At 44.1% G+C, this 27691-nt stretch overlaps 1 protein-coding gene and 1 long non-coding RNA gene across 5 annotated transcripts in view; one reads left to right on the top strand and one right to left on the bottom strand.

The window, feature by feature from the left end:
• Positions 1–1864: 1864 nt before the first annotated feature.
• Hdac8 (histone deacetylase 8) overlaps positions 1865–27691 on the top strand; it is a 225718-nt gene continuing 199891 nt past the window's right edge. The window contains exons 1-4 of one of the 3 annotated variants that reach the window (XM_052734157.1): positions 1865–3969; positions 4494–4546; positions 8883–9013; positions 11668–11809. In XM_052734157.1, the coding sequence (XP_052590117.1) occupies positions 3739–3969; positions 4494–4546; positions 8883–9013; positions 11668–11809 (557 nt within the window). In that variant the 5' untranslated portion in view covers positions 1865–3738. The remainder of the gene's footprint in view (positions 3970–4493; positions 4547–8882; positions 9014–11667; positions 11810–27691) is intronic. The other 2 variants (XM_052734147.1, XM_052734141.1) reach the window with 2 other exon arrangements.
• Positions 3977–27691, bottom strand: part of LOC128107816 (uncharacterized) — a 72660-nt gene continuing 48945 nt past the window's right edge. Inside the window, exons 3-5 of one of the 2 annotated variants that reach the window (XR_008217221.1) lie at positions 24808–24958; positions 6994–7146; positions 3977–4529 (exon numbers count right to left, since the gene is read on the bottom strand). This is a non-coding gene — a long non-coding RNA (uncharacterized LOC128107816). Of the gene's footprint in view, positions 4530–6993; positions 7147–15605; positions 15767–24807; positions 24959–27691 lie in introns of those variants that run through there. The other variant, XR_008217219.1, reaches the window with a different exon arrangement.

Below are 27691 nucleotides of genomic sequence, written 5' to 3'. Positions count from 1 at the left end.
CATGTCTCAAAAAAAAGTGAATGGCACCTGAGAAGTTATACCTGAAGAGATGCACATGTGCCCTTGTTGTGTGACATACTTTTCCTGGGCAGATATAACACACAGTGTACTCACCCCAGATAGGGATCCCACAACAGACGAAAGTACGGATACCACTGAAGTTTAACTTTATGAGCCACTGAGTTTTATTGAGGTTACTTACAGGAGCAGAAATGACTCAAAGCTGCATCACCAAAGCCCACCCCAGCATGGGTGACAGCTCACAAAAGCTCCTGAAAATCTGGTGCCCACTGCACAACCCTACAGGCAGCTCAACAAGTTGGAGAGTATCCTTTCCAGGTGCCTTAGCTGGTCTTAGCCTCTTCAGGGCGCACACACACACACACACACACACACACACACACACACACACACACACACACGTACGTAGAAGGAAAGACCAGGTAGATATTTAAGAAAGTTCAGACCAGAGATGATGGTTGCCAGTCTAGGGCAGTAGCTGTGTATAGGGGAGAAGCAGGTGCAGAAGAAGAGGCTCGTCTTAGAGATGGAACTGATGGAAATTGCTGATGGATTGGATGTGCAGGTGGAGGAATAGAAAGGGACACAGAGAGCTCTTAGGTTTCCAGCTTGTGCAACAGGGACAGGTGTGAAAATGGGAAAGGGGTATAAAGGACTTGGAAGGGGAAATCAGAAGTTTAGTTTTGAAAACGTTAAAGTTATATCCAGAAGTTATGTTATATCCAACTATTTCACTCTTATTACCCTGGCTATCTTAGCCACTTATAACTTCATCTTTATTTTTTTTAATATGGAAAAGTGTGTGTGTGTGTGTGAGCATGCAGTTGTTTGATCCACTATTTTTATTTTTATTTGATTTGGTTTTTTGAGACAGGGTCAGGCCAGCCTTGAATTCACAAAGATCTGCCTGCCTCTGCCTCCCTGGTACTGGGATTAAAGTTGTGTGCCACCACCCCCAGCTGACCTATTGCTTTATGAGACTTAACACTTTTTAACATTTCTTCAGTCGACTCCAAAGGCCACCCTGCCCTACCCTTCCATTTCTTCCGCCTTACTGCCATTTTTTTTTTTTTTTGGTGCTGCACACACTAAGCACACGCTCTGCCACTGAACTAAGACCCTAATCTCTTATACGGGAACTGGTAGTCTTCTCTTTAGCCAGATCTTCCGCTCTTACAGGTTTTCAGCAGTTCTCTCTCTCACCTCCTTCACTCTCCCCCATTATCCAAGGAGCAAGAGCTTCCTATTGAGCTCCCCTGCACACTACTGCTCCCTTGTCTTCCCACTGCTACCAGCCTAGTTGAAATCGGCCATTACTCCTTATCTGGACTTTCCAGTCTTTCAAATAACTCATTTCCTCACACACTGTTGTTGTAGAATAGTTTTCTGAGGATTCTAAGGGGTTGGAGTCTAGCTCACTTGCCTGGCAGACTCAGAGCCCTTTTATCCCCCCCACCCCCCACCTGCACTACAAAATGCTCCCCACCCCGTTTCCAAGAGAACGAAGTGTATTTTTTTTTTGTTAGCCTAATATTTGAATTGTTAGCCTTTCATGATCTGGTCCCTTCCGTTAAAAGAGTCCCTTTACCCACTGAGCAATCTTGCCTGTCACACTTCTTTGTATTTTTAAAAAATAATTTAGCCGGGCGGTGGTGGCGCACGCCTTTAATCCCAGCACTCGGGAGGCAGAGCCAGGCGGATCTCTGTGAGTTCGAGGCCAGCCTGGTCTCCAAAGCGAGTTCCAGGAAAGGCGCAAAGCTACACAGAGAAACCCTGTCTCGAAAAACAAAAAAAAAAAAATAATAATAATAATTTATTTTATGTGCATTGGTGTTTTGCCTGCATGCATGTCTGTGTGAGGGTGTTGGATCCCCTGGAACTGGAGTTAGACAGTTGTGAGCTGCCACGTGGGTGCTGGAAATTGAACCAGGGTGCCCTGGAAGGGCAGCCAGTGCTCTGAACTGCTGAGCCATCTCTCCAACCCCAGTTCTTTGTATTTTTATGTAAGCTGCTGCTTCCAGTCAGCATGCCCTCCCATCCTCACCAAGAACAATCTTGTACATCCTCTAAGATAGTCTCAAATGCTACTGAGAGTCCTGCTTAACCATTTATTGAATACTCATTACTTAAGTACTCAATGCCTATTTTATTAGGTAAGTTAAGCACCTTACATTTATTATCTGGCTATGTATCGATATGGTTTCTATTACAGTTGTCTTATTTTCTCTATAATAATGCAGATTCCTTGAGAGCACATTGCATCTTTGAATCCATAGCTAAGCTGTACACTTAGTTGATGGAAATGCTTGAGTAACTGAATGATTACAGTGCTTTGAACTAGTTCCTGTGGAAAACTACAAACGAAGCATAACTAGTTCCATTCTAATTGGAGAACACATGCACACACCTAATATTGCAAGAATATTAAGTATTGAGATAATAAATGGAATACTGACCATATGTGTAGCACAAAGTCAACCTGGAAGAATCAAATTCATAGAGTAAAAGGAGTATTTCGATTTTCATTGTCAGGGAGACCTGATTTGGGGTTGTTTCCCTACTTCACATCCTCAAAAAGAGAGTGACTTTTTCTTTTCACAGTACATCTGTAAAGTGGGCATATTACAGCTTCCTTTATGGAACTGTTGGAAGGATTCAGTGAGATAATAACCAAAGTGCCTATCATGAACAATGCAAATGTTTAAAGCAAGCTAGAATTTTAAAGAAGTTACATACGTGGGCTTGTTTTAGAGGCCTCAGTAGGTCGGTTCAGGAGGTGTGAGTGTTGGGGGTCTGGGAACTGACCAGCTAGGCTTAGATCATGGAGGCATCCAGAACCCCCAAACTTCTGGTGTTACTAACAAACAACACTACCTGAGGACACACTAACACCCTGCACACAAAACCTAAAACCCTCTCTCACCATTGTTTAGCTGCAGAAGCAAATGAAAGGAAATTTGGGAGGGAGAGCGGGGAGGGGAGTTTCGTTTTCCAACTACTGGGGAGACATTCTGCACTTTCCATCACCTGAAAGCTCCAGGACACTGACGTTTTTCTTTGGTTAGATTCTACCCTGCAATTTCCACAATCTCAGCCAGTTTCAGGAAGGTGATAGCTGGTTTGTCACAGTGGATTACTGGTGAGAGTGTTAGCTCTTAATGGACAGTGATGAAAAGTAGTGAACTAAAATCGCAGCACAGAATTTGCTGTCTTAAGTTTTTCAAACCATTTGGTACATTAATCCCACAGCCCCTCAAAGCCCATTCTTTGTATAGTCAGCTGATGTAGCTGGGTGGTGGTGGGTCCTATGTAGTTATTAAAAAGTTAAACATTTAAATGGTGATATTTGCAGATTGGACACTTAAAGAGTTGAGGCTCCCTTTTAGCGCCAAAACTTGAAACTACAGCTTTTAGTTTAGTTGGGACTCTTCCGCTACCTTACTCCCTTAAAACTACATCTCCCAGCATGCTCTGAAGCTGGTCTGACCTCATTTCAAATGGCCCCGTAGGGCAACAAGGCTGGTTAGTTTTGACCGTGCTGCTTGTGCCATGAAAAAATCGATCCCAACTGGCAGCCATTTGGGCTTTTATATCTGTCAAGCCCCTTTTTTGAACTGTGGTCATTAAATGAAGGGATCTGGTCTGGGAGGGCCCATCCATCCCCGCAACTGGACGAGGGACCAAGCAAACTGTCTCCGGCAATCTAAATAAGAGGGAATGTTGACCAGGGAACACCGCTGGGGCCGATCTGAGGAGCAGGAACCGGAGCCCAGGCTGAGTCCGAAAACTGTCGGATCCAGACTTTGGCTCGGGGACGGTTGGAAGTGGGAGATGGAGATGCCAGAGGAACCGGCCAATAGTAATAGTGGGCATTCGCTACCCCCAGTTTATATTTATAGTCCCGAGTATGTCAGCATTTGCGACTCCCTCGCCAAGGTCCCCAAACGGGTAAGAGAGGTCTGGATGAAAGACCATCGTTTTGGGGGATGGGGGTGGGGGTGTGAAAAGGGGAGTACAATTAGGAAGCTAGGAAAACTGGACTGAGGGATACCTTCAGCAAAAATTTTACTAGCAGTTTCAGGCACACCAAGCTGAAGCAGAAGGAAGTGGTTACCTTTGGGGAGCGCAGCGGGGCTGCCAACATATGGGTGCGGGTGGAGGCGGGGGAGGGGGAAGGAATGGTGAAGAGGTGACCGTAGTTTCTAATAGGAGGGGTTCATTGAAGCCCTCGACCACAAGCTGTTGGGAGAGAGTAGTCCATCACTTGCCTTAAGTAAGGCTGGAAGCGTCCGTCTTGGCGATTTTGATACTTTGTATCTGTTTTGTCTTAAGTGTATCCCAACTGTTAAAGTGAAAGAAGGGAGAAGAGATACAGTTGTTAGTTCTTCCCGCAGGACGTTGGTAATGGGATTTCAGTAAATTGAACCTTGAAGAGACTCTTCTGCCTTTTTTCTTTTATGCTGACATTTCAGGCCAGTATGGTTCACTCTCTGATCGAAGCATATGCCCTGCATAAACAAATGAGGTAAGTATGTTGACCTTTCTGAACATGGTCACCCATGAAGCCAGGTTTGTTCATAGCCTTAATAAATACTCGGTCTTGTAGTGAGACTAACCAGGGGAAAAATGGTACTTAAAAAAAAAAGCCTTTATGGGAGTGTTCGTTATATGTCTGTAACTCAGGAAAAGGTTTTGAAGAATTGACACTTGGAAAAGGTACCCAAGCAGTCACTATCTGGAAGAAGGGATTTTGTTGCTAAATAAGCACTTGTCAGATGCTTAGATCTATCTGATGTGGGTGGGGAGGGGTTAAGCAGGGAAGTGTTCAGTTGTTATTTTATATTTGGTTTAGGTTTTGTTTTATTTGTTTTCTAAAGCTGGATTTGAGGATGTGGGTTCAACTTGAGACCTTTAGATATGCTACTCCACCATCACACCAAACTTTAACCCAAGGAATCTGTTGAAAACAATCGAGAACTTAAGAGCTAGCTACATGCTTCTCAAAAACAAACAAACCAAAACTAAGCATTCTGTTGATTGCCGAGTCTGTATTTAATGTCATAAATGCAACTATTATGGACCTGGCCCGTGGCAAATCAGGTTTTTTCATGACTAACCAACTCGGTGAGTGGCTATATCATCTAATGTTTCCTTTCCCTCCCAGAAAGCAATATAATAGGTTTTCAGATTTTTTTCCTTAGTTAAGTAATTTTTAGTGTGTACATTCAATTTTTGGTGTTTCAAGACAAGATTTCTCTGTGTAGCCCTGGCTGTCCTGGAATTCTATCTGTAGACCAGGTTGGCCTTGAACTCACAGAGATCCGCCTGCTTCTGCCTCCCAGGTGCTGGAACTAAAGGCGTGTTCCACCACCACCAGGCAGTGTGTACATTCTTTAGGAATGTTTTGCTGTTGCTGTTTTGAGACAAGGTCTCTGTCGAAGCTCTGTCTGGCTAGGAACTATTATGTTGACCAGGCTGGCCTTGAACTTACTAAGATCAGCCTGCCTCCATCAAAAGGTATGCATCACCAAACCTAGCTAGGAATGTTTTTCTATCATTGCTTAACTCCTGTGTTTGTCAAGATAACTACTGGCCTTTCCTTAAAGGATTTTAACACTTTTCTGAGCCAGGTGGTGCAGGAACAAAAGAGCGGCAAAGCTACGCTTTGTAACTTAGCCAGACTGTCTCAAAATAAAAATTGTAAAGGGCTCTAGGATATTGTTCAGCAGGTAGAACACTTGTCTAACATCCATAAGGCCTAGGTTCCCGCCCACAAAATTAACATTGAAAATCTTTTATTGCAAACAAGATGTTAAAGCAAGACCTAAGGAGAGACTGTCAGCATTCTTTAGTTGGGGATTCAGGGAAATACATGGGAAGGTGCTCTAAGAGGGAACATTCAGAGAGGCCGGGATATAATCCAATATGACTGTGATTGTGAAAAAAACTGAGACTGGGTCTCTACATAGTCCAGGCTGCCCCGGAACTTGATATGGGAAACCAGGCTGGCCTTGAACTCACAGAGATCCGCCTGCCTCTGCCTCCTGAGGGCTGGGATTAAAGGCATGCGCCATTACACCAGGCTTCTTGATATTTTGATTTTAAACATTTTAAAAATATTTTTAATTTTTAATTTTTAATTAATTAATTGGAATAATTTATCTTAATGTTTTATTACCTTGCATTTCTTTCTTTTGATGGGTGTTGAATGGTGAGGGGTTGGTCAGTGAAGTGAACATGTGGAGGTCAGAGGACAACTTGGCAGGAGTTGGTTCTCTCCTTCCACCATGTGGGTCCTGGGATTGAACTCAGGTCATCAAACTTGGCAGCAAGTGCTGGTACCTGCTGGGCCATCTTACTGGCCCTGAGATTTTTATTTTAATGGACAACTTTTTCACTTCTCATGGTATAGACGTGTATTTGAACAAAAAACAAGGATCCTTGATTTTTGACTGTATATTTAACTTTTGAAGTTGAACCACAAGATTTCAAATACCTTGGTTATACTAGTTGCCTAAATATCCTTACCTGTATTAATTCACAATAACCTCATGGCTCTACTCCCCATTCAGAAAATATACATGGTTACCTCTTTGTGGCTAGAATAGCGCTCCTTCAATTTGAGTGGGCAGTCATCTTGTTAAGATTGATACTAAGCCAGGCGGTGGTGGTGGTGGTGGTGGTGGTGGTGGTGGTGGTGCACACCTTTAATCCCAGCACTTGGGAAGCAGGGGCAGGCGGATCGCTGTGAGGCCAGCCTGGTCTACAAAGTGAGTTCTGGGACAGCTAGGGCTGTTACACAGAGGAACCCTGTCTTGAAAAACCAATGTGTGTGTGTGTGTGTGTGTTCGTGTGTATTCGTTCTTATTAGAATACAAATTGTGGTTCATTGAGCTCTGCCTTTCTAAGAAATGCATGCCATGCTGCTAGTGTGTTGACTACCCGTTCGGTGGCAAGGGCTGGAGAACATACCTGCAGCAGAATCCAGAAGAGACAACAGGGACTCAGCAGGTTCGAGGCCCCACATCCCATGTAACTTGCTTCCTTCCTTCTCTCATTTCCTCCTTTTCTCACTGCGAGGAGCAGATTGAGAGGTTCTAGCCATTTGGTCCTTCTGTCCTTCCTCTGGGAGACAAATGGAAGAGACCAAGTAATAGAAACTTGATGTTTGAGGACACTGGAGAGAGGAAGCAGGAAGTAGGAACATTTGCTGTGCAAGCACTAGGACACAAGTTCAAATCCCCAGAATCCACAGGAAAAGCTGGGTTGTGTCACACATACATGTAACCCCAGTGTCTTGGCAGGGGTAGACAAGAGTCAGAAAAATTGCTGGGGCTTGCTGATCACCAATGTAACTAACTCCAGCTTCAGATTCAGTGAGAGACTGTCTCAAGTGAATAGCGGTGGGAGTTAGAGAGCAGGATGTGTGGCATCCTTTTCTGGCCTCTGTGCATAGACAGGCTTGCAAAACCCCATGCATATGCTCCCATACAGCACCACCCCCATAAATAAATACTTTCTACATCTGACTTCTCGGTTTTTTTTTTTTTTTTGAGACAGTGTCTTATAGAGCCCAGTTTGGTGTGGAACTTGTTGTGTAGCCTAGACTAGCCTCACACTCATGATCCTCATGCCTCTCAAGTGCTCTGATTACAGACATTTGCCACCATATCTCACATGTTGTCTTTCTACTGCCTTTTTCCGCAGTGTTGTGCAGATGTTAGGCAGCTGTTGCGTAACTGCGCACCATTCCCAGCCCAGTTTCCCTACTTTGTACTCTAATATTGATGATAGCTGTCCAGGAAGGTTTGTATATAAGTCCACTAAGTTGACCCATTTTACAAATGAGAAAGCTGAGGCACAGAAGAGTCAACTCACCTGAAGTTAACAGAAGCAGTAAGTACAGAGTGAGGGAAGGAATCCAGTTGTCGGGCTCAGAATTCTGTGTGATAACCCAGCTGCCTATTAAAATAGACACACAGGGGTGGGGGGGGGGGCAAAGCTCGGCCCCGAAACTAACACAAGTGACTACACATCTGACTGAAAGGATTACCTAGTCCAAGCAGAAACTCACTCAAATGTAAACGGCTTTGCTGCTTTGTTGATGAGATGTAACTCACAGAGCGAAGTTGATATTTCAGTCTTTTAAAAATAGGGTTTTATGATTACTTATTTTGTGTGTATGAGTGCTTTGCTTGCATGTGTGTGTGCATGTGTGCCTGGTACCTGTGGAGGTCAGATGAGGGGGTCAGATCTGGAACTGGAGTTATGCATGGTTGTAAGTCACCAGGTGGAGTTGGGTGACTCCAGTGAACCCCAGTCCTCTGCAAAAGCAGCAAGTTCTCTTAACCCCCGAGCCATCCCTCCAGAGTCTTTTAATTTTTAAAAAAGTATATATATTAGGGGATGTGCGTGCCACAGAGCACACACAGAGGTCGAGGGCACCTTGCCGGGGTAGTCGGTTCTCTCCTCTACAACATGGGCCCCAGGGATTAAACTCAGGTTGACAGTCTTGATGGCAGGTGCCTTACCCACTGAGCCATCCTGCTGGCCCTGGGTTAGTGAGTGTGGCTAAACCAGGGACCTTGATGCATGAGCATCTGTTTGAGTTAAATATAATTTTTCAGTTCTGTTCCCTACCTAAAAACTAAAGGACAAAGTTGTCTTCTTGTCTCTTATTAGTGGGGTCAGTATCATAGGAAGTGAAGACTGGGCCATGCAGTGGAGGACATGGTGTGTTTATGACTTCACTGGACCCAGAAGCTGGGACTTGTCTTTTCTCTTCAGTCTGTTGGCTGCTGTTTCCAGCACCTTGCATCTGGGCCTGACTCACTCCCCTCTGTTCGCTCTGTTATTATTAGGATAGTGAAGCCCGAAGTGGCCTCCATGGAGGAGATGGCCAGCTTCCACACTGATGCCTATCTGCAGCATCTCCAGAAGGTCAGCCAAGACGGTGATGAGGATCACCCAGACTCCACAGAATATGGACTAGGTAAGGTTCTCTCCGGCAGCAATAGGCGATCAATAGACTGTACCTGCAGATTATGTTACTTAATTTGTCACTCTATGTTTATGTATGTTGTAAGTATGTATGCTTGTGTGTGGTATGCATGTGTCTGCTGGTACACAGGTGGTTCAAAAGGCCAACACTGGGTGTTTTTGGTTTTTTTTGAAATAGGGTTTCTCTGTGTAGCCCTGGCTGTCCTAGAACTCCCTCTGTAGACCAGGCTGGCCTCGAACTCACAGAGAGCCTCCTGCTTCTGCACCACCACCACCTGGCTCTGTGTGTCTTCTTTAATCACTCCCCACTGCTGTGGGATGTCCTGTATGCTGTGAATATATGTTTCTATGATTGATCAATAAATAAAACGCTGATTGGCCAGTAGTCAGGCAGGAAGGATAGTGTAGGCGGGATAAGGAGAGAGGAGAATGCTGGGTGGAAGAAGGCTGAGGCAGAGAGACGCTGCCAGCCGCCATGAAGAAAAGCATGATGTAAGATACAGGTAAGCCATGAGCCATGTGGCAACTTATAGATTAATAGAAATGGGTTAATTTAAGATGTTAGATCTGGATAGCAAGAAGCCTGAGCCATGAGGCCAAACAGTTTAAATAATGTAAGCGTCTATGTGTTTATTTGAGTCTGAGTGGCTGCCAGTCTGGGCGGGACTGGAGATAGTTCCAGCTACACCCCACCTTAGTTTTTGAGTCTCTTACTGAACTTTTGACTAGGTTGGACAGCCAATGATCTCCAAGAATCTACTTGTCCCCACTCCTCCAGTGCTAAGGTTACACATTCATGCCTCCTGTGCCAGCTTTTACAAGGGTGCTAGGAATCGGAACTCAGGCCCTCATCCTTGTGTGCCAGGCATTTTACTTACTGAGCTATTTCCCAAACCCATAATACTTTTTTTTTCTTTTCTATCCTTATTTTAAATTGTATGTGTATGCGTGTGTGCCTGAGTGTATGTATGTGTACCACGTGTATGCAGTGCCAGTGGAGGTCAGAAGAGGCCTTAGATCTCTTGGAACTGAAGTTATAGATGGTTGGGAGCTGCCACGTGTGTTGTAGAATATTATTTTAAGGTGTGTTGCATTCTTTTATGTTGCATTTATTTAACTCTCTGAAGCTGTGTTACTGTGCCTGTCTGAAACACCTGATGGTCTAATAAAGAGCTAATGGCCAATAGCAAGAGAAAGGATGGGTGGGACTGGCAGGCAGAGAGAATATATAGAAGGCGAACTCTGGGAAGAGGGAAGCTAGGAGCCAGAGAAGGAGGAGGACCTCAGGGGCCAGTCACCCAGATACACTGTAAACCACGGAGTACAAGTAAGATTTTCAGAAATAAGAGAAGGGGAAAAGCCCAGAGGCAAAAGGTAGATGGGATAATTTAAGTTAAGGAAAGCTGGCTAGAAACTAAGCCAAGCTAAGGCTGGGCATTCATAATTAAGAATAAGCAAGCCTCCATGTGTGTTTTATTTGGGAGCTGGGTAATGGACCCCCCAAAAGAGCCAAAACAACCAACAACACACGTGGATCCTGGGAACTGAACCCAGGTCCTCTGGAAGAGCAATAAATGCTCTTAACTGCTAGCCATCTCTCTAGCCCAATACTTTTAAATTAAGAAATAATATAACTGGTGCACGTGTGTGTGTGCGCGCGCGCACACACATGCACATCTGTGTCTCTGTGTCTGTCTGTCTGCCTTGTCTGTGTCTCTGTGCCTGTGTGTGTGTTATTAAGGTGAAACCCGGGGCCTGGGATATGCTAGCCAAGCACTCCTCCTTAGCTCTATCTCTAGCCCCAACTGTTCACTTTAATCCCTCAGTTTAGTCATACCGTGTACACTATATGAACTGAACAGAACTGAAGATGAGCCTGATGGAGAAGAATCCTTTCGATGTTGAGATTCTAATGGCAGCACTTAGATCTACTCTGGCTATATCCATGCCGGGTCAGCTGTTCTATAATCACAGGTTTTAAGTATAGATTTATTTGTTTTGAGTCTTTTTTATTTTTTTTGAGACAGAGTCTCACCGTATAGCCCTGGCTAGCCTGGAACTTATCTGCCTCTGCCTTCCAAGTGCTGGGATTAAAGGTGCGTGTCACCATGCATGGCATTAGGTAAATATTTAAATTCTGGCTAAGTTTCCTACCTTATCAACAGATGCACTAAAAAAAATCACAGTGAATTGTCAACAGCATAGTCTAGAATAGGTGTGTCCAACTTGTAGCTCATGGGCCACATGCTTCCCCAGATAGCTATGAATGGGGCCCAACACATTTGTAGGTGACAGCAACATACTATGATGTCAAAGGTTAGGCTAGGCACCCCTGTTCTAGAGAAACTGCGTGGATTAGTAGAAAGACACTAGATTAGCAATCAAAAGACCTGGTCCCAGGCCTGGTTCCATGTGACCCCTGGCAAAATGCATCCCCTCTTGGGCCTTGATTGACTGCTGGTGGGATATGAGAAGTTCATCTTGATGGCTTTATCCTTTCTAGCACTAACATTGGAAAGCCTTCCCTCCCTAACACTGGAGATGATTTTAGCACAGAAGCTTCTTAGACCATGCTGTTGTCACGACTTAACCTATCCTTCCTTCCCCAGATCATCTTTAACAGACTTTTCTGGGTTCTGCCCCCAGGTTACGACTGCCCAGCCACACAAGGGATATTTGACTATGCAGCAGCTATAGGAGGCGCTACAATCACAGCTGCCCAGTGCCTGATTGACGGGAAGTGTAAAATAGCGATTAACTGGTCTGGAGGGTGGCATCACGCAAAGAAGTAAGGAAATGGCTTTTCTGCTTTCTAACTCCTTCCGTGGTCAATCTCTCAGTTAGATAACCTTGTACACTTGTTATACTGACACTTCTGGGAACCACGTATGTGTCTAGCATTTTATAAGGTGTTCGGAAAAGACGCAAGAAAGCTAGATGACCTAATAGAGTGGAAAGCACTCCATTGAAAGTCAGGGCATCTGGGCTGCATGCCTAGTTTCCCTGCACACTTGGCCAAACCTCCCTAGGCCCCAGTTTCTTTATCAGTCAAGGGACAGGGAAAAGGATGTAACTAGACAACCTACAGTGCTTGGAAATCCCGTCTCGGGGACTTGGCTCTAGAAACGGGAACAGAACTGGACTAGTTAGAAGATAATATAAATTATGACACTAAGGGAATATGTCTAGTATATAAGATGAATAGACTGTCAGTACGGAGAAATTAATCATGGAAGTCTTGGGAGAGGTGCGTTTCAGAGCTCATACTTGATATAAGTAAGAAATGGGTTTTTGAATAAGTAGATCATTGATGAGAATAGACATAGAACAAAAGGTTTAAAATAATCAAGGAGTCTTTCACTATGTCCAAGGAAAGTGATAACATGGCTATCTATCTCTAAGGAAAAAGGGGCTCTTCTTAGGTACTGCTTGCTTAGAGACAAAAAGGCCTTTTAGAATCTTGTGTTTGTGTGTGTAACTTCCTACTCTGACAAGAACCCCAAGCCGCCTTCCACATCTGGCATCTCATGTGCTGGGTTAGTAGTGCTTAATACTTGTAGGGAAGGGGGATCTCACAACTGAATTTATTTATCAATGTGCTGCCTGGGTGAAAGAACGCAGCTGTCTTACTGACTGCCAGTGTATCATTCGCAAATCAGTGAGAGCAGCCAACCGAGACCTTGATCTTCAGTCAAAAGAAAGCAGCATTGGATTCTTTCAGACTGAAAGGCACCACAGTTTTAGCATATGCAAATTTACATAATAGTATGGTGTTCTTTTCCAAATGGACAGATTTGCTGGCCAAAGTAGTCCTTGTAAAACTAAATAACTACAATCTCCTGTCTAGACAATAGAAAACTGATGTTTTAGTAATGATTTCACATGGTCTTAAACAAAGAGAACAGCCTGCTTTTGTTAGCTTTTTTTTTTTAAGTTCGAAATTAAAACAAGATTTTTTCTTATTAAAGCTGAAGAATGAAGAGAAGAGCAGGACTCTCTGCATCCAGGCCTTCTCTGTCCTTTGGGCATGGGGAGTAAGGAAGCCTTGTGCTTTCACCAAGAATGCCTGCTCTGGCAAGCGTGCCGTCATTTCCCAAGGTTCCATTTGCTGCGGGAGGGCTTGGGTCACTTTCAGACCTTGCCGCCTCTTAGCCCTGGCTTTCTGCCAGGGGCTGTCCATTCTAGTGGAGCCAGCCATGGCTGGCAGGCTGCATGCAGGTGTGAAGGTGCTCACATGCCATTACCTGTTGAAGACAGCTGTCAGCGCTCCCGTCTCGAAACACACAGACTGGTAGTGAATGTCGATTATAGTTTCTGGGGATTGACTTCATTCAGGTCTGAATTCCAGGGTGGGCTGACACAACTAGATCCTCTCTGAAGTAGGACCACAGGCTTATAAACTTACACGAAGCTAGGTGCTACCTATTATTGTTACTGGAAATTCTGGGGAGCCCATCCTTGAGTGCCACATGTTACTGGGCAAGTTGGGGTCTCCTCTTGGAGACCCATTAATTAAAGATTTTTTTGTTTGTTTGTTTTTTGAGACAAGGTTTCTCTGTGTAGCTTTGCGCCTGTCCTGGAACTCGCTCTGGAGACCAGACTGGCCTCGAACTCACAGAGATCCACCTGCCTCTGCCTCCTGAGTGCTGGGATTAAAGGCGTGCGCCACCACCACCCGGCCTAATTAAAGAATTTAAGATTAGACTCGGGCTAGGCATAGTGGCATACGCTTTTAATCCCAGTGCTCAGGAGACAGGCGGACAGACCTCTTCTAGTCCTGCTAGGGCTACACAGTGAGATTCTATCTTTAAAAACTAGATAGGCTCAGCAGGAAGCTCAATGACAGTGACAATTTTATTAGTCTTTAAAAGAAAACCCTTAAGGCAGGCAAGCTATAAATCTTGGTAGCTGCCAGGGAGCATGGAAAAGAGGAAGAGAGAAAACTCATGGCTTTTGTAAGCCACCACATGGCAGAAATGAGGGGCTGGGAGTCAGAGGGACGAGTAACTTCAGAGAAAGAATGAGAAAGCCCAGAGCATCTGAGGAGGCATGCGCGGGAGGGAGACAGAGTGGGATCTCTGGGGAGGAAAAGAAAAAGTACATCCTCTCATTAAGGGAGTGAAATTTCCTCTCCCATTTATTTAGCATGCCTTTAGGTGGGCTCTGGGCTTTCCTTAATTAACTCTTGTTTTGGTAGCTTGGACTGTTAATTTTCCACCCAGAGACAGAGATAGAGCTTAGAGTCTGGTTTCTTATCTCCACCAGATGTCCTAACAGTATCTGTTCTGAAGATGGTACCCTGACATCAGTTAGGAGATAGGCTGAAATTAGGGACTGGGTGGACCCCATTTCCATCATGAAAATCCAGAGATCAGTTCCAAAGCTGGCTACCAGAAGCTCCTGAGTGTCTGGACTGGAGTTCTGCTCACACCCGCACGTAGGAGATAAGAAAGCAGAGCTCCCTTCTGGCATCTGGACATTCCCGGAGCTGCTGCTGTAGGAGCCCTGCCCTAAGCTGCCTGTCAGGTCTGTTTTCATTGTCCCATTCTCTTCATTGCAATCACACTATCTGTTTCAACCCCAGATACATGCACAGATTCCTAGATCCCGTGCAGGGGGTAAACACTGTGTGGCAAGCCCATGGTTTTATCTTTAGTAACTGGAGGTAGGGGAATTGAAGTAAAGTATATTTCTCCCCACAGAACTGAAAAAAAAATCTTTGATTTGAAAATATTCAGATGCTGACAGGGTTCTTGAAAACTTTGGTAGTGTTGAAAGTGGGAAATGTGTTCGTACTTGTTGACCCAGTAACAATATTCTTAGATTCTATTCTGATGAAATAACCCAATCCTGCCATCAAGAAATTGATATCTTGGGGATGGTACAGCCAATCACTGCGTTTGAAAGTTAAATAAGAGTGATTGTAGAAAAGCCTGCAGACAGTAATGCGGAATTGCTGGGGCTCCTAACTCTTAGGTGTACCAAGCTAGGATAAAGAAAACAGTGGCATGAGACAGTCCCTTCCCCCGACGAGACCAATTCTAAGTTGAATGGATTGGGACAGAAGCATTGGCAAAGAGCAGGCTAGCTGCCTGTTAGGCTGAGCTGGGACTAAACTCCTCGTTCCTGCCTTCATTCTTTCTCAGTGGCAACATAGGCGAGCTGGCCAAGTCCAGTGAGTCAGTTGCTACACAAGATCCAGGCCTGTCGGCAATGGGGTAGAGCACACGGCAGCCGTATCTAGGAGGAAGAGGGGGGCTCCAAGGCATTTTTATTACTCGCCATGTGTTTTCTCCCCTCGGTACCCTGTCCTATGTCTCCACCATCCCCCCTCCAGAACTCCTTATTCAGTACCTCAGGATGCTGTCATCGTCAATCATCTGGGCTTCTTCAGTCTCATTAATAGCAAGGTTTCAATGTGTATAAGAAAATGAATAAAATGATTTTTCTCTGGCTAATCAATTTTTATGCTGACTCATAGCCCAACCAAGAACCTAGAAGAGATGGGGGAGGAGCGTTATTCCTTTCCCAACACAGACAGCTGAACAAACTGTCATTGGGGCTGATGCCCTACAAACTCCTACCTTCTTCCTTAAATATCTGCAGCTCCAGCTTTCCGTGTGAAGGGTACTTTTACTGACAGCATCCTAGGAGTTCAGTAGCATTTCTTTGATTTCATTACTTGGTTTTCCTCCGTACAGTGCTGTGGGTCAAGCGCCACCTGCTGGCAGTCAACTGTTATGGTCTCTTTTCTTTCTCCCCCCCCCACCCCCCCACCCCCACCCCGCTCCCCTTCTCTGAGTAATTCTGGCTGTCCTGGAACCCTCTCTGTAGACCAGGCTGGCCTGGAACTCGGATATCCACCTGCCTCTACCTCCTAAGTGCTGGGCTTAAAGGCATGTGCCACCACCGCCCAGTAGATCTTATTTTCATTTTATTTCTTCTGGCCTCAAGCTTTCTTTGTAGCCAAGAATGACCTCGAACTACTGATCCTCATGCCTCTACCTCAAGTGCTGGGGATGCACCAGCATGTCTGGTTTCTGCAGTGCAGAGTCAAACCCAGGGCTTCCTGCATGCTGTACAAGCACTGTAGCAACTGAGCTCTAAAAGTTTCAGTGCTGGAATTGAACCTAGGACCTCATGCATGCTAGGCAAGTGCTCTATCACTGAGTTACATTCCCAACCTGGGAGTTCATTTTCATATGCCCTAAAGTCTATATGTATATTTAAGATAAGTCTTATCTGGACACGCTGCTTAGTATTTTATCCATGTATTTCATCGAATAGTTTACATTGGTTTCAAAGAGGTATTTCTACTGGAACCTCTCTTTTTGTTTGTTTGGTTTTCGAGACAGGGTTTCTCTGTGTAGCTTTGCGCCTTTCCTGGAACTCACTTGGTAGCCCAGGCTGGCCTCGAACTCACAGAGATCCGCCTGGCTCTGCCTCCTGAGTGCTGGGATTAAAGGCGTGCGCCACCACCGCCCGGCTTGGAATCTCTTTACTAGTTAATCTATACTGATATTTTCCCTTACCAAATGACCACTTTCGAATTATAGTCTGTCAAGTATGTCTCCATAATTTTTTAATTATCTTTTTCTTTCATCTCCTCACAATCATATGGACATAGTTTCTCCATGATTTGGACGAGAGGGAAGCATTAGGAACATCAGATTGTGTTCTCGTTTGAATGGAGTCTGAACAGAGTAGGAATGTGTAGCTGAGAAGCAGTATGGAGGTCACAGATGGAAAATTAAAGATGGAAAGGGGTCTAGAAGATGGCTCAGCAGGTAAAGAGCGTGCTATGCAAGCATGAGAACCAGAGTTCAGATCCAAAAAACTCAGGTAAAAGCTGGGCAACTCTGGTGGCTTCCGGTAATCCCAGCACTAAGAGGCAGAGACACGGGCTTGGATTCCCAGGGCAAGCAGGGTAGCTTAGACTAGCCAGAATCGATGAGCTCTGGGTTTAAGAGAGCCTGCCTCAATAAATGAAAATAGAGAGTAATCAAAGCTGTGCAGGATGCAGCTGTTTCCACTTTGTCCATGTGCCCATGACCAATGCTTAATCATGTGGAAGAATGAGGAATATCAAGACAAAAGTATCCAGTTAGTACTCAAAACTCCATGTAGGACAGGAGTTTTAATGGGGATCAGCGCCTACTGATAAACGTACTTTATATTGCTGGTATGACACAATTCTTTCCTTTTGTTTTTTGAGATGGGATCCCACTGTATGGCCAAAGCCGCCCTAAAACTTATGATCCTCCTGCTTCATCCTCCCGAGAGCCAAGATCACAAGCGAACACAGCCATGACTGGAACCCTAATTTCTTGATCTAATTTGCATTGGATAAAGTGATAAGAAGGATGCATGGTAAGACTAGAAAGGGCTGTTCACTGAGTCCTGTTGTGACAGCTTGTAGCATTTGTATCCTCATCTCCATAATAAACTAAAGTAGGTGGCAGCTGGATTGAAGAGTTAAATATAAAAAAGCAAGTTACAAAACGATGGTGAATGAAGATCAAGCTTCTCACAAGGACTAGTTTTCTAAGTTTAGGAAGTAAGAGGAAATATTCTGAAGGGAAAAGATCGAATCTGACACTAAAAAAAATAAAAACCAATATAACATAAAAGTTTTTAAGCCACTTTAAAAGTAAAAGATAAACACAAACTGTCAAAGCCCAGGTGACATAGATACGACAAAGCACAGTAGGCTTGGATTATTCAAGGCACACATGCATTATTCTGTATTAAAAGAAATATGGAGAAAGAACGCGAACAGACAATTTCCAAAAGAGTTTGAGTGCAATTAGAAGCTGTGAGAAAATGTTTATTACTAATCAAAAAATACAAACTAAGACAAGAGCCCTGCCTTCTGTCCCCAGTACTACAGACAAATCCAACACAGAAAGCCTTTTTAAGCCTGTGTTTAAAAGAATGTAAAAAACTGAACATCTAGCAAAATGGGAATAAAGGAATGGTGAACTTACTCCCTGAGATATTATGTATGCTATGATTTGTTTTGCTTCTATGTGTGTATTCTTTTCTAAACACTGGACCCAAGGCCTCCTGCATGCATCACACACAACTCTACCACTGAGCTACGTATATCCCAAGGCCTTGTGCTATTATTTTTAATGGTAATTATGAAAATTATAGGGCATATCAAAAATAATTATATATATTTTAAAAGCAGGACTTACCTCGTATGTATATTGTAATTACTTTATCACACACACACAAGGGAACAGGGAGAATGTGTACAGTGGTCATCACACATTGGCAGAGCTACTCCTGAGTTTTGTTGGTTTTGAGACATCATCTCACTCTGTGGCCCTGGCTGGCATGGGACTCACTGTGAAGACCAGGCTGGCTTTAACCTGGCAGTAAGAGAAACGGAAATGTATATTTTTCCTCCTGCCAAATTTGAGATGACTCTTGATAATCTATTCTGAGGAAATTAATCCAAAATATGGTAACGGTGTGTATGACGATACTTTCTCATTTATATGACCCCCAAAGGAAGGATATGTAAACATTCAACAATAGGAGAATGGTTAAGTAGCATCCCCCTCTGAAATATTATATACCCATTAAAAATGGTGGTTAGAGCTGGGTGGGGTGGCACACACCTTTAATCCCAGTACAGGGTAGGTGGATCTCTGAGTTTGAGGCTAGCCTAGTCTACATAGTGAGTTTTAGGACAGTCAGGACTACATAGTGAGACCCTGTCTCAAAAAATCAAATAAATAAATAAATAAATAAATAAATAAATAAATAAATAAATAAATAAATAAATAAATAAATAAATAAAGGTGGGTAGATTACTGCAGAGCTAGGAAAAAATGCCCTTCATATAATGTCACTTTTGTTTTTAAAGGACAGGTAGTTATAACATACATTCACTTAGCTTAGACTCATGTAAAAATTTTGTATACCTGAAAAAAATCTTATAATAAAATAACTAGCTTTGCAAATACGATATGGGTATGTATTTTATATGCATATGCATAAGATAAATTTTAAAACCAAAGTCGGGTGGTGGTGGTGCACGCCTTTAATCCCAGCACTCGGGAGGCAGAGGCAGGTGAATCTCTGTGAGTTTGAGGCCAGCTGGGCTACAGAGTGAGTTCCAGGACAGGCTCCAAAGCTACACAGAGAAACTCTGTCTCAAAAAAACCAAAAAAAGGGGCTGGAGAGATGGCTCAGAGGTTAAGAGCACCGACTGCTTTTCCAGAGGTCCTGAGTTCAATTCCCAGCACCCATATGGTGGCTCACAACCATCTGTAATGAGATCTGGCACCCTCTTCGGTGTACATAATAAATAAATAAATAAATAAATAGATCTAAAAACCAAAAAAAAATTTAAAACCAATATGACATGCAAGTTTTCAAGCCACTTTAAAATTTGGGTATGTCAACACTTATCCTCACATATTTTCTGTTTCCTCTATTTCCTCTGATGTACTGTGTTATTTTTATGAATGAGAGGCAGTGCTAATGTGGTATAATGAGTGTGTGTGCTTGCAACCATGTACAAGATGGCATGTAAGGAGAAAGGAGTCAGAATTTCTTTCTCATCTGGTAGGGCTGGAAATTGCCAAGCAGAAGGATTGATGGCAGCATTGGAGCAGAAAAGTATGATGCATCTGGAGAACCAGAAGTAGTGAAATAGAGTATGAAGACAGGTCAAGACAACATTACAAAGGCTTTGTGATTCAGACTAAGGAGCAGGGCATTTTTCCTGGTGTTGGTGAGGATTTAGTGAAGAACTTCGGTAGTACTGCAGTGTGCTGATTGAATCGGAGGCTGCCGGTATGATTGCAGTCATTCATTTACAAACACTAAGCTCTTGCTGTATGTCATATACTAAGGAGACAAGCATGTAGGAGATTCTCCTTATTCAAGGGAAGTGAGATTAGACAAATGGTGACTTAGTGACTCCATTTTAGAGGGGCACTAAAACATGATATGGCAGTACATACCTGTAATCCCAGAATTTTGGAGACAGAGGCAAGAGGATTGCAAGTTTGAGATCGCCTGAGCTACACAGTGAGGCTCTTGCTTTAAAAAGGGGGAGATGGGTCTGGAAAGATGGCTCAACAGAGTACTGGCTGTTCTTGCAGAGGACCCAGGTTCAGTTCCTAGCACCCAAATGGTGGCTCAAAAACGTTCTTAACTCCAGTTATAGGGTATGTGACATCCTCTTCTGATGTCACTGGCACCAGACACACACATATACACATGCAGGAAAAACACCCACACACATAAAAACCAATCTTTTTTGAAAGGTGGGATTTTAGAGTGCATACGGAAGGAACAGAGCTTGATTAGGATGCTAGTATAAATAATGAGAAACCACCATTATTTTGTTTTGTCTTGTTTTTGTCTAGAACTATACACTAGTTCCTCCAACAAACAACATGTCAAGGGTTGATGTATTTTGCTTAAAGTCTATTTTTTTTAAACAAAATTGCATGGTATTTCAAGGTGATGTGTTGACTCCTGTGGGACTCTTGAAACGTGATTATTAAGAGCTGATTTGGGCCAGGATATTCAACGATTTCACATGTTTTCCTTCAAGCTTCTCCCTAATCTACTTAGTATCCAAAACAGCCTCTTCTGAACTAATTTTTTTTTTTTTTGGTTTTTTTGAGACAGGGTTTCCCTGTGTAGCTTTGCGCCTTTCCTGGAACTCACTTGGTAGACCAGGCTGGCCTCGAACTCACAGAGATCCTCCTGGCTCTGCCTCCCGAGTGCTGGGATTAAAGGCGTGCGCCACCACCGCCCGGCTCTTCTGAACTAATTTAAAAATCATGGTCCTTATTTATTTTCTTCTTTTTCAATTGTGAATTATCCTACTGTATTGATGTTTTCAATTTTGTGTGCTCACTTCCTGATATCCTGCATTTTATATAAGATGTATAGCTTTACATGGTAATAAACTAATATTGAATTGCTAGGTGATGTTTGATGACCTAGAAGACTTAAAATGAACAGATGGGTGTTAGTGCATAACTAAGAGGGTCGCTTGAATCGAGACTGATAGAAAGTGGTCAGTTCACGAGCAAACAACATAGCTTTTGCATTCCTAGGAAGTCCCGAAACCTTTCTACTGCTGAGGCTAAGATAATAGCTGCTCAGAAATGAGCTCCCTGCATCAGCAAAATAGTGCAGCATTTTAATACTGATGGCAGTAACTCATTAATGGAGCATTATAACTTAATGGACTGCAACGGTGACATATACATATATATATATATGTTATATATATATATATATCATATATATATATATGGTATATATGTGAGATCTACATATGAGAATTGCATGAAATCTGTTTTGGGTGGAGTCTGGTGTACTTGTGAGTACTATGTCCTAGTGCAAAATGTCATGCCACTATAGAATGGAACGACTGTGAACTCTGAAGACCTGGATGTAATCCAGGCTCTGCCACTTGGTAGGTGTGTGTAATCTCAGGGTTATTTCAGGAAAGTGTGCGCAGAAGCACAGAGACAGAAAAGTCGTGGGGACTGGTGAGGTGTGGGTTCCTGCAGACCAGTGGCCAGAGAGAGGTACTGGGAGGATCTTTATATGCCAAATTACATAGCTTGGACTTTGTCAACTTGGTCCTTTTGGTTCTTAATTGTCTTTGTCCTTGAACCCCTCAGAAAGTCTAGTGAAAGCAGTTTCTTTGTCCTTAGAAAATGTATACCACACAAACTTTTCCTTATAATTTCAGAAAGTTTCCTAAAACCTGTTCTGGATGCCAGGCGAAGAACCCTCCCTTCAGACACTGAAGAATCATCGAAAGGAATTTAGCCAAGAGTTACATCTCTGTCCGATTTGTATCTTAGAAACAGGACTCTAACTGTAGTTGGCAGATAAATTCAGGGAGAGAGGCTGTGAGTCTGGAAATCTGTCAGGGCTTGCGATGATAATCTACCTAAGAGTAGATGAAAGCGGTAGTGGTTAGCTTAGCGAGGAAACGCGGTCCAGAGCCATCTGGAAGCAGGACAGATAGGAATGGGAGCAGTTAGATAGAAATGACATAGAAGAGGTGGGCGCCATGGACTCTGTGTGTAGATGACTCATCTGTTGAGGTACATGAGGATTAATGTGCTTATGTCTTATTGATAGTATCTGTTATAGAGCTGGTAATAGGGCACAGCCCTGGGCTTTCTTTATCTCTAGTATGCGTACAGGCTAGCTTGGGAGCTTGTCAAAATGCAAACTCTGGTTCAAGAGGTCTGGGACAGAATCTGGGAAACTACATTGACAGAAACTCTCAGTGATGCTGTCCACCACTAGTCTATAGACCATACTAATAACAGCAAGAGACTGGAGCTCAAGGAAAACATCTTCAGTGAAATGATAGACTCGAACTTAATAGCGTCATAGGTGATTATTAAAACTAAGGAAATAGACCTAGTCTCCTGGAAAGAATACGTAGAATAGTAGGATATAAAACAAATATTGAGCCTTGTGGAATGGCAGTTATTAACGGAAATGTGGAAACTGAGGTTTATCTCAGTGTAGAGTGCAGGGTTACCATGTCTGAGGCTTTGGACTCCATCCCCAGAAGACAGACAGACACAGACACACACAGAGACACAGACACAGACACAGACACAGACACACACACACACACACACACACACACATTGGGGGGTTACTATGGAATTTTGAGAAGGCATGGTCAGCTGGGTGTGGTGGCACAAGCTTTTAATCCCAGCACTCCAGAGGCAGGTGCAGGCGGATCTCTGTGAATTCAAGGGCGGCCTAGTCTACAGAGGGAGTTTCAGGATAGCTAGGGCAACACCAAGAAACCCTGGAGAGAGAGGGGGGAGGGAGGGAGAGAGGAAGAGGGAAGGAGGAAGGAAGGGACTGAGAGAGAGAGAGAGAGAGAGAGAGAGAGAGAGAGAGAGAGAGAGAGAGAGAGAGAGAGAGAGGAGAGAGAGAGAGAGAGAGAAGATAGGAAGTCTCAAGAATGCCTTTCACCATAGAAACCCAACAGTGAAAATGAGCCACAAAAAGACACACTGGAGTAGCCATGTTTGACCCTGTTTTGCGTACATTCGCCACATGGCTGATGGTGCCCCAGAGGAGCAAAAATTCATTACTGAAGGTGAAATAACTTTAATGTTATAGTAATTTATGGTCCTCTAAAGGGAATCGGTACATAAACAGATGTATAGTGTGTCTATGATATTAAAATTTCATGGCAGGAGGAAATGATCAAGAAAAGCCATCTTAAAGGGATCCTTGAGTGGGAGGCAGGCAGAATAATGAGAAAACGGTTGAGAAGCAGTACTGCAGAGAAGAACTGGAATGAGTTAGATGAAGCTTCAGAGGGTGAGAAGGGCTGGGCAGAACCTTTAAAGAGGTCGGGAAAGGGCGTGGTAGAAAGCCACACCGGCATGTACAGAGGCAGAGCAGCATAAAATATGGGGTGAAAATCAACATAAAATCAAATGTGAAGCAGCACCCACAAAAGCAGGGAGGTCTCAGGAACAACTTATAGCTCAGTATTGCTGGGGGACAATGACAGAAGATGAGGTGGAAATAGAGGGAAGTGGTCGTGAAGGACTTAACATGTATCAGAAGCACACAGTTGAACAGTACTAATTTTGCCAGGGAAAAAATCACCCCTGGTGACACAAACCAGTAATCTCAGCTATTTGGGAGGCCGGGGCAGGAAGTCTGCAAGTTCAAGACCTGCCTGGGCTGTTGTCACAGATGAATGTGGCAGGAATGTGGGGGTTACTACCGGCAAGGGGAGAGGCCTGCCTGGCTGCCTGCTTCTGTGTGGAATGACTCGCCTTTCTTTTTTTTTTTTTTTTTTTTTTGGTTTTTTCGAGACAGGGTTTCTCTGTGTAGCTTTGCGCCTTTTCCTGGAACTCACTTGGTAGCCCAGGCTGGCCTCGAACTCACAGAGATCCGCCTGGCTCTGCCTCCCGAGTGCTGGGATTAAAGGCGTGCGCCACCACCGCCCGGCATGACTCGCCTTTCTATTTCATTTGCCCATGAACTTCTTTGAGTCACTGGATTCTTTTGAGGTCAGTCCGTCAGGAAGTCACTTTGTCCTATCCAGATTTTCTTAGAATGAAACTCACCCTACCCCTGTAAACAATGCTAGAGGATTATTAGAACCTGCCGCAGGACAGTGACTGAACTTCCTAGACTTGTCTAGATGACATTGGGATGGTCCCTTTGGCTAGTCCTCATCCCTTCACCTCTCTGGTGTGTCTTTCTGTGTCTGGTTCTAAATTTCGGCTCGAGATGTCTTTCCTCATCGTGTTCTGACCGTGCACTTAAGACACCACGTCTCCGGCTCAGCTACACTTTTCTTCAGCCCTCAATTCTGTCTTCTTCCCTCTCACTGCGTGACACTGCAGCCTTCCACCTGGCCCCCCAGACATCTTTGCCTCCTCCCTCGGAGGAGAAGAGAGCATTGTCCCCCTGATAGTGCTGGCTGTTGTTTTTTCTGCATGTTCCACCTGGGGGCAGTGAATGATTGAGTTAGAAGGCTTTGTCTTGTGTGGTGTGGCAGGCTACACAGGGCTGTGCAGGGCGGGACTTTTAGCTCGTACTTACTATCTAGTTAAGTTCAAGCTGCAGGAATTGGAGTCCCAGTAGCCCCATCTTTTTACGCATCAAATGGAGTGAATCAAAGTGACTATACCACAGTTCCAATTCCCCGAAGAGCTCTGTACATAGCAGAACTTGTTACCATAGCAGCCAAACGTCCTCCTCCATCCACCCACCCATCCTCGGCTCCAGCCTTACCAACATGTAGATAACTGCATGAAAAGGAGACCTGGATCCCAAGGCCGCCACGTCATCTCACCACCAAGGCAGACGGCTCGTTTCATCCATGGATGGCATGTCCTTGTCCCTTGCTGCTCAGTCCCTTCCCATGCTGGCACCTGCATGAGAACTAGCACATTACCAGGGAAATCAGTGGGCAGCCTGGACTGGTCTGTTGATACATGTCCAACTGATAAAGGACCAGTTTCTCCATAACCAAACTGTCACCTGGCCACCAGAACAGCAACCACCTAAGACATGCTTTGTCCCTACGGCACTCTCCCCTATCCTCCAGTGGACGAGGTACGTTCCTGTAGTCCTTAGAGAACCGGGCCAGGCACTATATCATAGGGGATCCAAGTTTCATCAATCCTGAACGCAGCACCCAAGAAAGCTCAGCCATCCCGAGCTTCACTAATTCTTAGTCCATCAAGTACTACCTCTCTGGGCCTCCATGACCTCATAAACTGCAGGGAGTAATAATATCCACTTCATAGGATTATAATGATTAAATGTGATAATCACATTAAAGAACATATCAAACATCATGGCATGCAATAAGTATTTGATAAAAGTCATTTATCATGCCCACACTGGATTCTCCTCAGGCATCTCAGACAACCCCTCAGACCAAGTCCTTGGTCCAGCAGCTCTAACTGCTTGTGCAGCTGAAATCAGGCCAGGCACACTTGCATTTTCTCTTTGTGTTTATACCACCTCTGGCTGAAATTAGACTATTTTCCTGCCCGTATCAGAATTTTACTTTGGGGTTTGGCAACCAGCAACTCTCTACTCTCATATTCCACGCCTACTATTACAGAGAACCCCCTACTATTACAGAGAATCCCCCTACTATTACAGAGAACCCCCCTACTATTACAGAGAACCCCCTTACTATTACAGAAAACCCCCCTACTATTACAGAGAACCCCCCTACTATTACAGATAATCCTCTACTATTACAGAGAATCCCCTACTATTACAGAGAACCCCCTACTATTACAGAGAATCCCCATACTATTACAGAGAACCCCCTACTATTACAGAGAATCCCCCTACTATTACAGAGAACCCCCTACTATTACAGAGAACCCCCTACTATTACAGAGAATCCCCCTACTATTACAGAGAATCCCCCTACTATTACAGAGAATCCCCCTACTATTACAGAGAACCCCCTACTATTACAGAGAACCCCCTTACTATTACAGAGAACCCCCCTACTATTACAGATAATCCTCTACTATTACAGAGAATCCCCTACTATTACAGAGAATCCCCCTACTATTATAGAGAACCCCCTACTATTACAGAGAACCCCCATACTATTACAGAGAACCCCCATACTATTACAGAGAATCCCCCTACTGTTACAGAGAATCCACCAGCCTCTCACTCTACTACAATCCAACTCATACCTTTGAAGCAAATAAAGAAATTACCTACTAGTATTCTACGAGGCACCCTATAATCGACAACAGCGATGAGTTAGAAGTCTTGATAGTCAAGATTTACCAGCAAAGGTGCTCTCGGAGCCTCATATCAAGGCATTCTATAAAACCAAAGTTTGCCCAGTATCTTGGAGCAGGTTTCATCAGATCCTCTCTCTCTTCACCTTAGCCTTGAGTTGCTTTTGGGAAAGAAAAAAAATGGGGAGTCTTTCCATCGAAATGATCCTCTCAGTGTAATTACTATCCAGAAAATCCTTTGCATTGATCTGGAAATTTCTAATCAATTCATAAGTTTATGCCCTTCACAGACCTTATCTAGATCAAGAAAGGTAGTAAATAGAAAATTCCTCTAAGGTACTCCTGCCTCCCTCCAGGAAATTAGATGTTGAGCCCTCCTATGATGCCCTTGGCAGTGTTTTTACAAATTCACCTAGTGCGACGCTAGGCTCTCGGGATAGGTGCTAATGCAGTGATTACAGTGGTACTTTTTCCAGGCTCAAGCCACAGAAATGAACATAGTGCCTCCAAACTACATTTGTGTGTGTGTGTGTGTGTGTGTGTGTGTGTGTGTGTGTGTGTGTGTGTGCGCGCGTGCGCGCCAGAGTTTGCATGAGCTAAACGTTAACCTTTGTGAAATGAAGTTTCCTAGGTGACTGAAAATATCAGCAGCTCCGTGATACCTCTGCATCTTTATCACCCCAATATCCATCCTCTTGAGATAAAGTTAGTCCTCAAGTGTGTGTGTGTGCGCGTGCACACACACACACACACACACACATACACACACACACACACAACCTTAAAGCCTCCATTTACTTCTACTCAAGCTTTGGCCTGTGTGGTGGTTTGAATGAGCATGGCCTCCATAAACTCATATGTTTGAATACTTGATAGAACTGTTTACAAACTATTAAAGGTGCAGCCTCGTTGGAAGAGATGTGTCATAGGGTGCAGGCTTTGAGATTTCAAAAGCCCATGCCATTCCTAGGTTTTTGTCTCATGCTTGTAGATCAGCTGTAAGCTTTCAGCTACTGCTCCAGCGCCATGCCTGCCTGCCTGCTGCCATGCTCGCTGCCATAGCCCTCAAGAACTGTGTGCCCCACATTAAATGCTTATAAGTTGCCTCGGTAATGGTGTCTTACCATGGCAATTGAAAAGTAGCCAAGACAGCCTGCAATCTTGACTAATGTCATCAACTTTCAGGGGTAGGGGTACTGTCCTGTCCTAGAAGGACCAGGGTATTTTGATCCCTGCCCTGTACCAATTCTTTAGGAAGCTGATCCCAACCAAGGTCTATTGCTCCAAATGATAACCAGAGCTCTTAGTGATCAAGGCCACTTGGGAGCTAGGGAGGTGCTTCATTAAAGGGAAAGAGGCAGCATGTTATTAGGAGCTCTGGAGTAGCCAGAGCA

This window comes from Peromyscus californicus, unplaced genomic scaffold, assembly GCF_007827085.1.
Source record: "Peromyscus californicus insignis strain IS unplaced genomic scaffold, ASM782708v3 Scaffold_10__1_contigs__length_136768540, whole genome shotgun sequence".
In the NCBI taxonomy this organism is placed as follows: domain Eukaryota; kingdom Metazoa; phylum Chordata; class Mammalia; order Rodentia; family Cricetidae; genus Peromyscus; species Peromyscus californicus.
The sequence above is the reverse complement of the archived record's forward strand: the minus strand, read 5'-3'. Positions and strand labels throughout refer to the sequence as shown.